This window comes from Carassius auratus, chromosome 41 (assembly GCF_003368295.1).
Source record: "Carassius auratus strain Wakin chromosome 41, ASM336829v1, whole genome shotgun sequence".
NCBI lineage: Eukaryota > Metazoa > Chordata > Actinopteri > Cypriniformes > Cyprinidae > Carassius > Carassius auratus.
In genome coordinates, this window is record NC_039283.1 from 1,300,214 (window position 1) to 1,315,681 (window position 15,468).

The 15,468-nt window shown below is 39.6% G+C and overlaps 1 protein-coding gene across 8 annotated transcripts in view; it reads right to left on the reverse strand.

Moving 5' to 3' along the window:
• Positions 1-15,468, reverse strand: part of LOC113059770 (adhesion G protein-coupled receptor B1-like) — an 84,575-nt gene that overhangs the window by 26,311 nt on the left and 42,796 nt on the right. For 6 of the 8 annotated variants that reach the window (XM_026228347.1, XM_026228346.1, XM_026228348.1 and 3 more), the window contains 11 exons: positions 12,719-12,898; positions 12,034-12,363; positions 11,181-11,282; positions 10,896-11,002; positions 10,613-10,807; positions 10,460-10,528; positions 9,935-10,043; positions 8,422-8,565; positions 5,723-5,804; positions 4,651-4,753; positions 4,302-4,345 (listed from right to left, as the gene is read on the reverse strand). In XM_026228347.1, coding sequence (XP_026084132.1) covers positions 4,302-4,345; positions 4,651-4,753; positions 5,723-5,804; positions 8,422-8,565; positions 9,935-10,043; positions 10,460-10,528; positions 10,613-10,807; positions 10,896-11,002; positions 11,181-11,282; positions 12,034-12,363; positions 12,719-12,898 — 1,465 coding nt within the window. The remainder of the gene's footprint in view (positions 1-4,301; positions 4,346-4,650; positions 4,754-5,722; positions 5,805-8,421; positions 8,566-9,934; positions 10,044-10,459; positions 10,529-10,612; positions 10,808-10,895; positions 11,003-11,180; positions 11,283-12,033; positions 12,364-12,718; positions 12,899-15,468) is intronic. The other 2 variants (XM_026228349.1, XM_026228342.1) reach the window with 1 other exon arrangement.

Consider the following 15,468-nt stretch of genomic DNA (forward strand, 5'->3'; position numbering starts at 1 on the left):
CAAATATAAAGCGCAGCATGGCTGTGTAATTGGATCATGGGCTTGTCCAGCTGTGTCAAGCACATAAACAAATTCAATTAAAAGCTTGCCATTTGGACATGAGGTTATATCTCTCCAAGACTTTTTCATATTTAGACCAAACTTGGCGTGTGTTATGACATCCATGACCTGAAGGTACCTACACAGTTTCAGCACAACACCACCTAGCGGTCAGGAATGAAAAATTGCTATTTTTGCTTGTAACCTTTGAAAAATTTGCCCAAAACCGATCAAATCGGTCTCATTAGATTTGATACTGCTTTCCAAGTTGAATGATATCCAATTTTGTAATAAAATGCTGTATTTTATGAACACATTAGCATAATGTGTTGGGCGTACCACAGGGCTATGTATTGAGCCCATTCTTTTACTCCCTTAATGCCCACAACTGCAAGCCTGTGCATGGATCCAACTCCATCATTAGGTTTGCAGACGACACCATGGTGATTAGCCTCATGACAATGATGAGACTGCCTACAGGGAGGAGTACAGTGCCTGGCCACATGGTGCACTGACAATAACCTGCTACTTAACACCAGTAAGACAAAGGAGCTCATTGTGGACTTCAGGAAGAAGAAAGGAAGCACACATGACCCCATCCACATTAACAGGATGCTTGTTAAATGTGTCTCCAGCTTCAAGTTCCTGGGAACCACCATCTCGGAAGAACTGTCCTGGACCACAAACACCTCCAGCCTGTTCAAGAAGGGTCACCAGCGCCTCTTCTTCTGACCGATTTATTTATTTATTTACAACAAGCAAAAAACAGTAAGCTTGTTATTACTTGCACTACTGTCTGTTCATCCAGAAACACTGGGTAATCCATTTGCAAACTGTAATATTTTCTATGCACTTTACTGTCCATTGCAATAGTGTAAATTATGTTCATATGTTCATAGTTCTGCCTATAGTGTACATACACGTTTACATAATCCATCTGTATAGTATATTCACAGTACACCTATCTGTATATCATGCTGATAGTATTTAAAATCTGTAAATTATGTTCATAATACTAATTTGTATAGTTATTGTACATATTGTAGACCTTGTATATTCTGTACTTACTGTTTACTGCACTTTTGGTTAGATGCTAACTGCATTTTGTTGCCTTGTACCTTACATGTGCAGTGACAATAAAGTTGAATCTAATCTAATCTAATCTAATAATGTCACGGAACTCTGTATGGGTCATCAGCACAATGCCCTGAAAGATCCTGCGAAATTTCAAGCCAGCGTCACCTAACGGTAAAATCAAATATTCACATGTTAATAACTTTGGATGTGGTTGACTTATTTTCACAGGAGTCATATCTCCTTTGATTCCAACAATACCAAAAATGGTGGGTTTAGTCTCATGGTTTGGTGATGCTATAATTAAACAAAACATGAAATTGGCATTAATTACAATACAATCTTATGATATAAAACAAAATATTGTAATAATACAATGTTTTATCACTACTAAATACTTTTTAAAAATTGTATATTATTATTATTTTTTAAATATTAATATTTAGTTTTTTTTTTTTTGTGTGTTTTAGTTTTTATTTTATTTCCAGGTAGTAAGTTTAGTTCTTCAAATTATACTAAATTGAAATTCGAAATGTTGCCTTGTCAACTACCTAAAATAAGTTTTACATATAATATTTATATTTTATTTAATCTTTATTTCAGTCAACAAAAATGTGCTAATAATTCCCATATAATAATTGAATAACTATATGGTGAAAAACTACTATAAATGTTAACAGATATGTCATGTAATATTTACAGTAAATTCTGTTAATTTTAGTTCATGAACGTGAAAAAGAAAAAGTAAGAAAATTGTTTAATGTTTATTGAATTATTTTATTATGTTTATTTTGAATGATTAAAGTCTGGCAACCTACAACTGCTGATGCTATATATATATATATATATATATATATATATATATATATATATATATATATATATATATATATATATATATATATATATATATATATATATATATATATATATATATATATGTTAAGTAAATGCATGAATGACAATGATCATGTAAGAAGCAGCCGAAAAAAATGACTGGCTTGAATCGCTAGCGTGTGATTGAAGTGTGAGTCAACAGAAAGCACACACTCTTTAAATCTGTTAAGTAACAGACAGTCAGCGACAAGGATGCCTCCTCACATTCCAATTTCTCTCCCAAATATGAACTCATTAATCATAGCAGCTGTCCAAGATGGATTTTAATTTTGCAGCGAACACACACCAGGCCCGGCTCCCCTTCGCTCAATGCAGGCAGATTACATTTCACTGTCCTCTTCCTGTTTCTCAGTCTCTCTCTTATGCTCCCTTGATCTCACTCCTTCCCCTGTGTCACCCCTCTCCTTCTCTTTCCTTTTCTTCCAATTTCTCTGCATTATTGTCTTTTGATATAAATGGTGCTTCGGTATATTATTACTTTTCTAAGCAAACGGATGTATAATATATATATATATATATATATATATATATATATATATATATATATATATATATATATATATATATATATATATATATTTTTTTTTTTTTTTTTGTCTGCTGAATGTTAAAACATGCACCACAGGAAACACTCTTCCAGTGCACATGAAGCACTTTAGCACTGGCACAACAATGTCCTGATAGCCAATAATAACACCAGTCAGTTCTTAACAGGATTTATTTTATTCTATTGTTCTCAGTCTGGTCCCCCTCAAGGCAATGGCAGAAAACCTTTATATCTGTAACATATCTATATGTATCCATCTAAATGCAAATGTTCCACCCACACTGCATTAAGCGCTATGGGCACAAACTAGTCTTTTGAAGTTTTAAAAGACAAAAGAGTGCACAAGCAGATGGACGTGTAGGGGGTGAAAGTGCGAGCGTGACCAGGCCCATGGTTCTTTTTTTAATGTACAACAATTCTGGTGCTCATCTGTCTGATTGTCTGTCTGTCTCTTTCAATAGAATCTGGCTTCAGAGATGCAGTCTCAATTTGCTTTCCTCTCTGCAGGAAAAAGAAGAAATACGTTTCTGTTCATGTTTGCTAATGAAACCAAACTTATTCTCATGGTAATACATAATGATTCTCCTATTTCATCTCTTCAGTTTGTATTTGGAATTTGACAATAATAATTCAGATGTAAATTCCACAGCTGAAGCACTTAGCGAGACACTGTCATGATTTACCTGTTATGCTTCTCGGCATTGGTAAAAACGTACAATCATGTTTGTGATAACAGGCTAAGAATTCATTTCTTTAGATGATTGAGATGATTATTGAGATGACAGAAGGGATTTCCATTTGAATGTCAGTTGCCAATCTTTTACTCATAGCTTTAAACCTTTATATTTTATAGTCCTGAGATGAGATTATTTTTAAAATAGGAACATTTGATTAACTCTACATCGGTGTAACTGCTATTTCTTTAACACAATCAGAAAATACATGCAAAATACACTTTCACATGTAAAGTTCTAGAAATTACCATACACTAGCATTTTAAAGTTTGGGTTCGGTTAAGATTCTAAAGTGTTCACACATTTTTTAATGTTTTTGTTCCAAAATACATCAAAACAATAATTGTTTTTTTAATAACAATAAATTGTTTGGACAATATGCTGCTACGCAAATTTGTTATACATGAGCCAACACTACTGGTGGCCCTCTAAAGCAGTTGATTCATTGCATCTCATTATGCAAGTCCGGTATCACAGCAATCAGTGTAAATATTCATGCACATTCGGCTTTTACCAATACTAGTTGCATACTGAATATATAAACCAACATTGCTATGAAAAATGTAATTCCCTTGTGTTAATGTGCTAAAACACTTCTACAACATTATCCCTGTAACTTAATTTATATTCTTCTACAGAGAGTACATGTCTGCAACCCCAACCTACTCATCTCTTTCCCTCTCATTTCTTTCTAACTGCTTTTCATTATAGCCTTCTTTGTGTGTCTCTTCTCTGCTTAAGTTGGAAGTGTGTTTTCCATAATTGCTGTGGTGTGTGAATGTGGAATGTGGCATGCAACAATCATCCTGTGTCAAAGTGCAGGGTCAAGTGAAGATCAAGGCAGCTTGTTCCGTCAGTGTTTTAACATACTACAGCATGTTGTCTCTAACCTTTTATCAGCACACCTCTCCGTACGCCTTGGAAAATACACCCTACTGTGTGACTAAAGATTCCCCGCAAAAACTCAGCAGACATCAAATACAGATTTAAATCAATAAACGGCTTCTCACCTGTCATTCTCATCCCAGGAAATGCAGGTTTGGTTTGTGGTACCCTGTGGAGAGAGTAGGAAGGTGAGAGGCAGAGAATGATGTCACCTTGTGATTTTGCCTTGCAAATATATATCAGTAATTCTTCAAATAGGGACACTATTGACTACCTGAAATCTTATAAAATATTATTTTTAAATACTCTTAAATTAAAAGTAACAAATAAAACAATTCAAAATAATAAACGAAATATATTATAATCTATTCTTTAAATTTAGAATGAATGCTTTTTAATAAAGCATTTTAAAATTGAAAAATGAATTCATTTTAATGTGTCAGAGTGACATATCCATAGGGCAAGCAGACTTACATTGTAAAGGTGTGAGAACTCAATCTCTAGTGGAGTTAAGAGGGAGCTGGGAGTGGGTTTGATTGTCACAGAGATCACCTTGGAGTTCAGCACTGTGCTATTTCTGTGAAAATACAGAAAGGGATGAGAGAAAACATGAGGAGAACTGCAAAAAAAAAAAAAAAAAACAGAAGGGGGAACAGGTCATGGCCTTCAAAGAAGCTGCAATGTTCCCATGTGACACAGAGACTAGTACTTCCTGAGACACTTCACTTTGTGCTCTGCTATATGTGCATGTCATTTGCTTATTAAGTATATGCACATTCATCTATCCACACACACAGCAGTCTTTTTTTTTGCCACTTTTTGTGTCATCAGATATCGGTTTCAAAATAACCATAGTCCGGGAAATGAGAGAAAAGATTCTTGTTATTATTTTTCGTCTTGCAGTTTGCAAAGTCCCTTTAACAGAACAGTTCAGCCAAAAATGAACATTTTGTTATCTTTTACTCACCATCATGTACTTCTAAAACTTTACAACTTACTTTCTTTAATAGATCATAAAAAATATTTTGAAAAATGTCTTAGGTGTTTTGTTTGTTCATATAAAGGAAGCTTTGAAGAGAGTTACCAACAACAATATATCTTCAAAATATCCTCTTTTGTGTTCTGCAGAAGAAGGAAAGAAGGAGTGTGACATGAAAATGAATAAATGATGATAGTAAATGATTTTCATTTTGGGGTAAACTTCTGCTTTAAAGGGATTTTGCACAAAGTTGTCTCCTAAAAAGGTATTAAAGATATCCAAAACATATCATACAAACACACAAATATAAAATAAAATACACACTTTTCCTTGTAATAGTATAATTAGTTTACTTGGTGGCCATTTTGGTACAGAAACCTATGAAGACACACATGTATAGCTTCTACCTGATTTCATGGGGTGGGTCCAAAAATGTTTGTCAAGATAAGTAAAACATAAAATGGTATGACAAATGTCACTACTTCAGCTAAAATAATGCTAAAACCTGAGGAAGAGAAACAACAGAAAGTCAAAAAGCACAAAGTCTCAAACAAATAAAAGTCTCACCTCTGTAGAGAGAGAATACTGCCCAAGTTTCTGTACAGTACAATGCCAGTCACAAATGCTGATGTATCATCTTCATCTTTATCTATAACACAAACACACACGCATATAAGAGATGTACAGTATCACATCAGTTTCTGTTAAATAAACAGTCATAAAGCAAAGGGATGGAGAAAAGTAATGCTATAAGAAGTCACAGAGATACAGACTTGACTGATGCGTAATCACACCCTTTATTTAGAGCCCTGTAATGTTACTACAGTATAAGTGAGGGGAAAGGGCAGCGGTCCAGCCTCTGACATAGTCACACTACATCACTGTCAGCAGAACCTCCTGAAACTATACACACACTAGCTATATCGCTCTAAATCATGCCAAAAATATGTGGCAGACTGGCATGCGGTGTAAGGGAGAGAAAGAGTGAAAGTCTGTAGGGGGGTGCCAGGCGGTGGGCAGAGGTCACAGCTCCAGGGCTGCAGCTGAGGTCCCATGGGCAAGAACACAGACTGATGGAGGGGGACCAGGGCTGAAGGTTTGACAGTTTCCAGCTCCCTCAGGGTAATCAGATTTCTGTTTGCCCACCCCTACTAATATGCCACAGCCATGATGATGTGAACAGATGAGACCCGCAATGGCATTTATAGTTAAAAGGGGGGGGGGGGGGGGGGGTGAAATGCTCGTTTTCACTCAATATCCTGTCAATCTTGAGTACCTATAGAGTAGTACTGCATCCTTCATAACTCCAAAAAGTCTTTAGTTTTTTTATATTCATAAGAGAAAGATAGTCTGTACCGATTTTTCCCGGAAAAACACGACCGGCTGGAGGCGTGACGTGTGGGCGGAGCTAAAGAATCACGAGCGCCAGTAGGCTTTTGCATTGAGAGCGTTTGGAAGCTGTGACATTACCTTGAGGAAAAAAAATCATCATCCAAAACAAACCATGGCTAACAGTCAGATTCAGCCGTTTATTTATGATCCAGAATCAGATCCCGAGGCTGAAACTGAATGAGAGCAGCAGCAGCAACGACTCTGGTCTCCGGCATGGGAGGCGGACGCACTAACAAGGAGGCAGAGATATTTTAAGCAGTTTTACTCACCGCCTGCGGTTCCAACACACGATCGTGACCCTTTTTCGTTGGGATTGCATCATCCTTAAGAAATAAACGATACGCAAATCCGTCATCAAACTGGGCCTTGTTTGTAAAACAAGCATCTTCGAAATGCAGGGAACAAACAAAAACACTTGCACAACTCCGTTGATGCTCTGTAAAAATAAACTCCATCCACTGGTCCCTTAATGCTGTTTTTTTTTGGTAATCTGTGCAGGTTTGTCTTGCCCTGGCAACCAAACACACACTTCTTTTGTGACTTTTTCAGTGAATCGCTCTGATCAGTGAATGTCTGTGCTCAGCCTCTCAGTGCTGTGCTCTACGGGAGCGCGCGCTCTTCTGGCAGACGTGTCCTAGCACCCATATAAGGAAATTCCGCTCCATCTAACGTCACACAGAGCCATACTCGAAAAAAAACTTTCCGAAACTTGTGACAAACCGGAAGGAGTATTTTGGGAACAAAAATACTCCTTCAAACGTACAACTTAATTTTTGAAACTTTGTCCATGTTTAGCATGGGAATCCAACTCTTTAACAGTGTAAAAAACTCAGTATGCATGAAATAGCATTTCACCTCCTCTTTAATATTTCAGGTCCATACACTGTAAACAAAGCAAGTTAACAAAAACAATTTAAGTTTAACAATTTCATTTAAGATTTAATATAATAGAACCTAAGCCCAACAGATAAGAGTACCTAAAATCTGAATATATCAAGCTTAAAATTGATCAACAATGACTTTTTACAGTGCACTGAAAAAATGGTGTAGGATTTATTTACAAAAAAAAAAAAAAAAAAAATGTCCTCCTACATTTTCAGTAAAAAGTAAAATGTAAATGAACTTTTTTTGTTTCACTGACTAACAAAGAGCAGATCCTTTGCAAGAATGAAAGTGTTTCGTTCTCTAAGAATGTTTCATTGGATTCAGTCTGTCAAATTCCTCTCTCTCTCCTCTCATTCTAAAGCTTCTTTAATATAAAAGCTCATCTAGGTGTGTCCAAAGCTAGACAGCCTGTCAATCCAGCGCTCGTGGCCTGGCAACAGATCTCCCAATGGGGAAAGGAATTAAACCTAATTGCGCCTGATTGGCTCCTGGCGACTCCTGATTAAGTAGCAACTCTTCTATTAGCTTAGTCGCGGGGGTAGGAGCATCTTAAATGGCCTGTAACATCAGACATGGCAAGGTCTGAACAGCCTACAGCAATCTGCTTTCTAGCAAAGCAGATAAAATCCGTCAAACAAATAAAGATTTGTTATGGACAGTTTTCTACTGTTTTCCTTGAAAAAATTAAATAAAATAAAAACAGCAAAGAAGAGACATTAAATAACTCGGAGAGGAAAAAAGGTAATGGAATGAGAAGAATCCAGGCATAAGAATGGAATTTACTGTGTATTGTGGAAGGTCACATCATTTTGAAATAATAAATATAAAGTATAAAATCATCAAATTCTAACTGTGACATGTACATTAACTGTGACATGATTACTGCTTGTTCTACATGTTTCTGAGTAAATGAATGTCCATTTAACTTAGAAAAATGATGAAAACAAAACTAAAATGTGTATAGTTGTGTGGGAATTTATGCTTCTTACCTGGTTTCCCAGTGACCAGGATGTTTTTAGCCACTCTGACTTTGTCCTCAGAGTTGCGAGCCCAGTCCACCATCCCCCTCCACCCCTTCATGGGGAAAGTGATATCTGCATTTCCTGCGACAGGCCGCTTGTGAATACTCAGTACTGGAGGGAGAATCCAGAGGGAACTGTAAGATCCATGGCAACACCAATATCCTGACTCACTGCACAACGATCACATCTCAACTAGAGAAAGTGTCATGCTGTCAGACGACTCCCCCATTTAAATTCTTTAACTTTTTATTGATCATAAAATACAAAAAGTTAATTTACATATTAAATATTAATTTATTAAGTTAATTTACATAACTAAATATTAAGAAGCTCAACTTTTTTTAACATTGATAATCAGAAATGCATACAAATCAGCATGTTAGGAATGATTTCTGAAAGGTCATGTGACACTGAAGACTGGAGTAATGATGCTAAAAATTCAGCGTCATCGTTACAGGAATAAATGACATTTTTAAATATATTAAATTCAAAAACATTTCTTTGAAATTGTTATATTTTACCATTTAACTGTTTTATCCACTAGGCCATTGCCCTGACATCACATCATCGCATCCAAATTTAGGTTGGAGCAAAGACATTAAATAATTAGATCAATGTGTGTGCATCTGCTATCTGTTCCTAACAATATACAGTACCGCTCAAGTTCTTGTGCAGTATTTCCATCTGATGAATGTGTGGTGTTACATATACATATACATCTGAATGGCTGAACTCATGGGCAGCTCAGTGATTCAGAGGTAAACAGAACCTCTCACACTCCCTTTTAAACTCTGCTAGCTGCGGCCCACAAAGTATGACCATGAAGGTTCATCTTCCTGCTGTTTTAATGAACATGGAAGCTGAGTAAACCATAGTCTTCTTTGTGCAGGAGACACGTGTGTGATTTAGAGTTTGATTCCAAAGCTATAGAAATGCCTAGAGCTATACATATTTGGAAATCTGTGTGAGCAGCATATCAGGGACATACTCATTCATAGCTCAGGGACTGTTCAATATTTTCAAAGAGATACTGTGTATTACGGCTTTCTTAAAAAAAATGTTCAAGGTGTGAGTGAGTAATAGAGTTGGCGGTGATTTTAATTGGTTTGATTCAGCACCATCAAAAGCCAAAAGTGTTTTTAATTAAACAATTAATCAAAAAGGAAACGTGTGTGTGTGTGTGTGTATATGTATGTATGTATATATATATATATATATATATATATATATATATATATAAATTACTAATTTATAAATGAATATATTTCTTTGGTGAATTTGTAGTGTTGTAACTAAAAGTGCAAACACAAAAAAAGACAACAATGACAGCCATTTAGAACTACATGAAAGGGTCATAGTTAATCACCCATGAAGATATAGTGACTGCCTTCACAAACATTCAACCATTTAAGAAGATGACCATCACCCTCTGACATTATTACAAGGGTATAAACCAAGTTAAAAGTCAGTGGAAACTGACCCAGATTGTCGGTGACCTCATAAGTATCCTGGAAGTCTTTCATGCGGAGACTGATGACGTCCACAAAGTCCTCCACTAGACGAAAAAGCTCTTTAACATTTGGCCCCAGCTGCCAGAAGAAAAGCAGGGCTTAATGTTAAAATATTTGTTAGTTCTTCTTTCAGTATATGATTCTGTAAGTGCATTTAAATGTTATTGTTATTATAAATATATTTTTCGAACTATAATGGCTACTGCTGCTGCTGCGCAAGCTTAACGATATCCTTCCTTAAGAATGCAAACTGAAGCTTGCATTAAGACATAAATTGTAAACTAACTAATGATCTAACTAAGCAGCAGGAGACAAACAGCTGAAAGAAAGATGCAGTGAAGAGAAGAGAATTGGCCAATTAATCACCTTTAAAACCAGCTGAAACTTGCATGATTACTTAATGAAAGAGAGTGAGAAGATGCCGACATTAAAAGAGGGAATGAGAAAATGATGAATGAGAGAGTGGAAGAATGAATGAGTGAAGGCTGACTCACCAGTTGTGCCTCCCCCCACCTCTCCCTGTTTTCCTCCATCAGTAAGTTACTCACAGACTGCACAAAATTCTGAGAACAAAACCACACCAAAGAAACATTCAGGGTCATTCAGTGTCAAAACATTCTTTTACTTAGAACTAACGATTCACTAACCCTCATGTCTGCATTACTGGGGCTGTAGTAGGACCTCCTAAATATCTCTGTCATGTTTTTCAGTACGTCTATGATAGCCAGAAGGTCTCCGCTGTAGCTTGTTCCATCACTTGACGTTACCCTCAGCTTGGTCATGACTTCAGAGACCCCGTCTCCCACAAGCCCTCGCTGAGCCTTGGACAGGTGATCTCTGGTCTGGAGTAGGTAAAAAAACAACAACCTTAGCTATGCAGACACCAACTTGGTTTTAACTTAACTAGAGCTTAGATTGGAGATCACCTACCAGTGTTTGGATACTACGGTAGTCATTTGAGATGCATTTCATGTATGTTGGGTTCTCCCAGTATGCAATGCCCTCAACATCCAACGAACATCGCCGAAGTATTAGTCCTGCATCACAGAAATGGGTCATCGTTACCAGATTTTTAACAAGAATTTGTTAAAAACTGTATACTGCATTTTTTTTTAAACCAGGCATTTTGAGCTGTCCATGGTCCTGGAAATGTCTCAAAATAGCTTTGAGGGTAATGAATGTTTAGGATGAGTGTTTGCATGAGTCATGTCTTACCTACAGCATTCGGAGGACAGCGGACAGCTGCAGTGTCCCCTGCAGGAGTTTTCTTCCACACTACGTTAGAGAAATTCTCCTCGTCACAAATTTCGTGCGGCTCTGCATAAAAGCAAAGAAGTAAAAACCACAAAAACCTGAACAATCTCACAAAATGAGATCAAAGAAACAAGTAAGGTACAGAATTACAGCATAATTCTTCTGAAACCTATAAATAGTAGAGATAGTGGTGGGCTATATGACCAAAATTAGTAATTGCGTTTCCGGTGATAACCGTGTATATAATTTTTTTTATTTTGCAGCAAATAAGGTTGTTACAATGACAACATTTTAGTTGCTTATTGAACACAAGAAGCTGGTATAGTAGGCTGCTGTCACTTTAAAACCTACTGTAATACACGGATCTAATGTTCTAACTTAAGCATTTTGACATAACTTTGTGTGTATTCAATCGTTTAAGCTAAATAAAGTGCAAAAAAATAACACACTGTGACAGGTGGCACAATAAGACGCGAAAGAGAGTTAAATACATTCACACTGTTCTGACAAATGGTTTTAATTAAAACATCTTTCATAAATAAAAACCATCTGTCAGATCTATCAAACTGAGACCTCTTTTGAATTTTGTGAAAGTGATATAGTGGTATGAAATCTCTCTAATGTTTATGTCAACACGTAAAAAAAAAACGCATGAAAAGGATAAACTTAGTTGGTGTGCAACACTAATGCAATAGAGATGGTAACTGAAAATGTATACCAGTTGTCAAATTTCAACCAGTTTAATGTTTCTACCAGTATATCACCCACCCCTAGCAGAGAATGACTTTTGGCTACAACCATGTGATTGTCTCACCTGGACATCTCTTCTCATTGCAACGTCTAACTTCCTCTCTGTCCCCTGGGCATTGCTCCCCCCCAAAAAAGGGACCGTAACACACCCTCTGTCTTTGCTGGCTTCCTCCACCACATGTTTTGGTACAACCATCCCAAGAGCTCCAGAGTTGCCATTGGCCATCCACAGGACACTCTCGGAGGAAGCAGTCTCTTGTCTGACGCCACTCGCCCTGACACTCCAGGCCCCCATACGAGGGCCCGTTACACTCCCGAGTGCGCTGCATTGTTCCATTTGAACAGGACGAGGAACAGGTACTCCAGCTGGACCATTCATTCCACACGCCATCCACTACAGAGTTAAATACAAAGTTATAAGAAGAAACTAAAGAATTTTCTAAATGTGAGGATAGAGGGTACAAAGCAACATTAGGATGACAAAATTAAGGAACTGAAAGTGGAGCATGATAAAAGATATTGAAAGATATTTTGCAGGGGAAAGAGAAAGGAACTTTGGGTTGTCAAACTCCAGTCCAATCCGCAGTGATTTAAAGCCTCTGTTAATCACCATCATTTGCTGTGAACTTCACAAAGGTTCCTTTCAATCTCCATCTCTACAGTGCCTCACATTAGGCTTTAATTGAGGTGCTTGATGAAAGTCATTAAATCTGTATGAGACAGTCTGTATCTGAAAACCCAAAGATCACCTGGGCATACAGCAATGTTGCAGAATTTGGTCTGTTTCTCTGGACCGTCACAGGGGTTTCCTCCGAACTGCGGCTGCTTGCAGGAGCGGGTACGGTCCCTGTACCCACGGCCACACGTTGAAGAACACAAGCTCCATGGAGTCCACTCATCCCACGACCCGTGTACTGTAATCAGAGCGGCTAGGGTATGATTTATAGAGAGAAAAACGCACCTCAACAACACACAAACACACACACGGACACACCAGGGGAAAACAAAAGAGCAGTTCACACTGACAGCGATCTGCAACAACTTTAATTCATTTATTTTAAACAGGAGTTACCCATTTCCCGATGGCATAAGTGACAGTTTGGGATGAGATAAATTTGAGGAAAGTTTAATGAGAGATGAAGTAATGGGAAGCCTACCAATAGGAGTGAAGACATTGGAGCACATTGAGCAGTATGCACTGATCATTGTTCATCTTGTTCATTATATGATGTATTGCAGCAATTTTACGAACATTTTCCACTCCATTTTTAGCAGCAAGGAAACGTATTCCCTTTCCAAACACAAGAACATCTTATTTTTACCAGCAATATATCATATTTGTGATCAGATGTTCAGAAGCTATAGCCATTTACATACCCCCCCCAATAATGTTATCACAGGAACGCCTAATAGAAAAGACTGTATGATACCTCAGATGGTTCACTCATATTGCTATGAACTGGAAAATCTGTAATGCTCAATACAGCGGCTCTAGTAATGGAAGTAAATTCTTTGAAATAGGTGTTGTTAGTCATTTTGCACTGTAGATACTGTTAGACATTACACTTCCTACATAAAACTGAGACTTGTGTTTAGGACTGCACATGTGCATTAGCATTGACCAAACAGAAATATATACATTTAAATGGCAATTGAGTGCAAGAAACAACATTCACAAGACAGTTCATGTCAAATATTTTTGATAATTTGAAAAAAGTTTCTCAAGCAGTTTTTGAGATTTTAGGTTCCCTTTCAGTCGGTCACTCTCGACGCCACGTCGGATGACCGACGAATATGGGATATCGCTTCGATAGACCAATCTACTTCGAGTGTAAACTAAACGAGCCAATGCACATTGGCATGCAATTATTGCATCCAGCTGACGCTGATCACTGCGTGAGTATAAGAGGGCAGCAGGTGCAATGCATACCAGCTTTTCGCTTCGGAGCCGAGCGTTAGTATCGCTCTGCTCAACTGTGTCTGCTGTGAACTACGGGTTCAGCACGCTCTCGGAAGCTTCGTGTGTTGGCGAGACGGCGCTTCAGCGGCGGTCGTTCCTGTGTCGAGTGGATTTGCACACTTCAGGTTGCACTACCCCTGTCGTGTTGCAAGCGGCCATCTCCCCTGTGCGCCTCAGCACTGAAAGAGCATTTCCTAAAAGAGCAAATTCTCTCTAAAAGAGCTTCACGGGTGCGTCTTTGTAAAGACGACGGATCGTCCTTATAAGGATGCCGTTTCACCCGTGCGTTTCTGGGTGCGGTCGTTACCTGGCACCGGGTGATGGTCACGATCGCTGCCTCACGTGTCTGGGCGTCGAGCACGCTGAGGTGGCTTTCGTGGATGAGTCATGTTCTCACTGCGGGAATATGACCATCTCGGAGCTGCAAACCAGGCTCCGCTACCTTCAGGGGGGCGGAGTCCCGTTGCCGCGGCCGCGATCTGGGGCTCGTTCTGGCGGCCGACAGACGAGAACCACTTCCGGCAGTAGCGCGAGTGGTTTGAGGATCACAGTGGTGGCAAACCCCGCAGGGAACCAACCCTCTGGGGACCATCACTCCTCTAGCACCTCCGATCCAGTGGAGCAACCCACGGAACGCGCTGGGCCCTCTTCAAGGAGCGTACCAGCGGTATCCAGTGGGACTCCCCCCGACCAGATGTCGATCTCAGCATCGGAGGGAGAGCTGTCGGATCACGGTTCGGTTGCGCTACCGTCCTCTGGGATGGTGACAAAGCCTGTTTCGGATCCCGAAGTGGCAGCTATGCTTTCCCGGGCCGCCGAGAGGGTAGGGCTCGAGTGGAATCCCCCACCGCGTCCCGAGCTCTCACGGCTGGATGATTGGTTTCTCGGGGCGGTGCAGCGAAGGGGTATTCAGGAATCCCGTCGGTGGAGCGGGCGGTAGCGATGCAATTGTGTCCTAAGTCCGCCGCCTCCTGGCGTGGAGACCCGGTGCTCCCTTCCCGGGCCTGTAGGCACTCGTCTGGTCTGACCGGCAGTGCCTATGTGGCTTGCGGGGAAGCTGCTTCCGCCTTACACGCTATGGCGTTACTGCAGGTGCACAAGGCTAAGGCACTGAAAGACCTGCACGAGGGTGGTCACGATCCAGCGCTTCTGGAAGAGCTCCGAACCGCCACTGACCTTGCGCTTCGAGCGACGAAGGTCACCGCGAGTTCGCTGGGTCGTGCGATGTCCACATTAGTGGTCCAGGAGCGCCATCTGTGGCTGGGTCTGGCAGACATGAGGGACACCGACAAGGTCCGGTTTCTCAATGCCCCTGTGTCCCAGACTGGCCTCTTCGGCGACGCAGTCGAGATTTTGGCCCAGCAATTCTCGGCTGCCCAGAAGCAGACTGAGGCGATCCGACACATCCTGCCCCGGCGGGCAGCTGCTGCTATCTCCACCCACCCGCCGGCTGCAGTGCCCCAGCCTGCTCGTCGCCGAGGGCAGCCCCCTGCATCCGCCCCTGCTCACGCGTCGCATCTGCAGCAGCCTCCAAGTGGT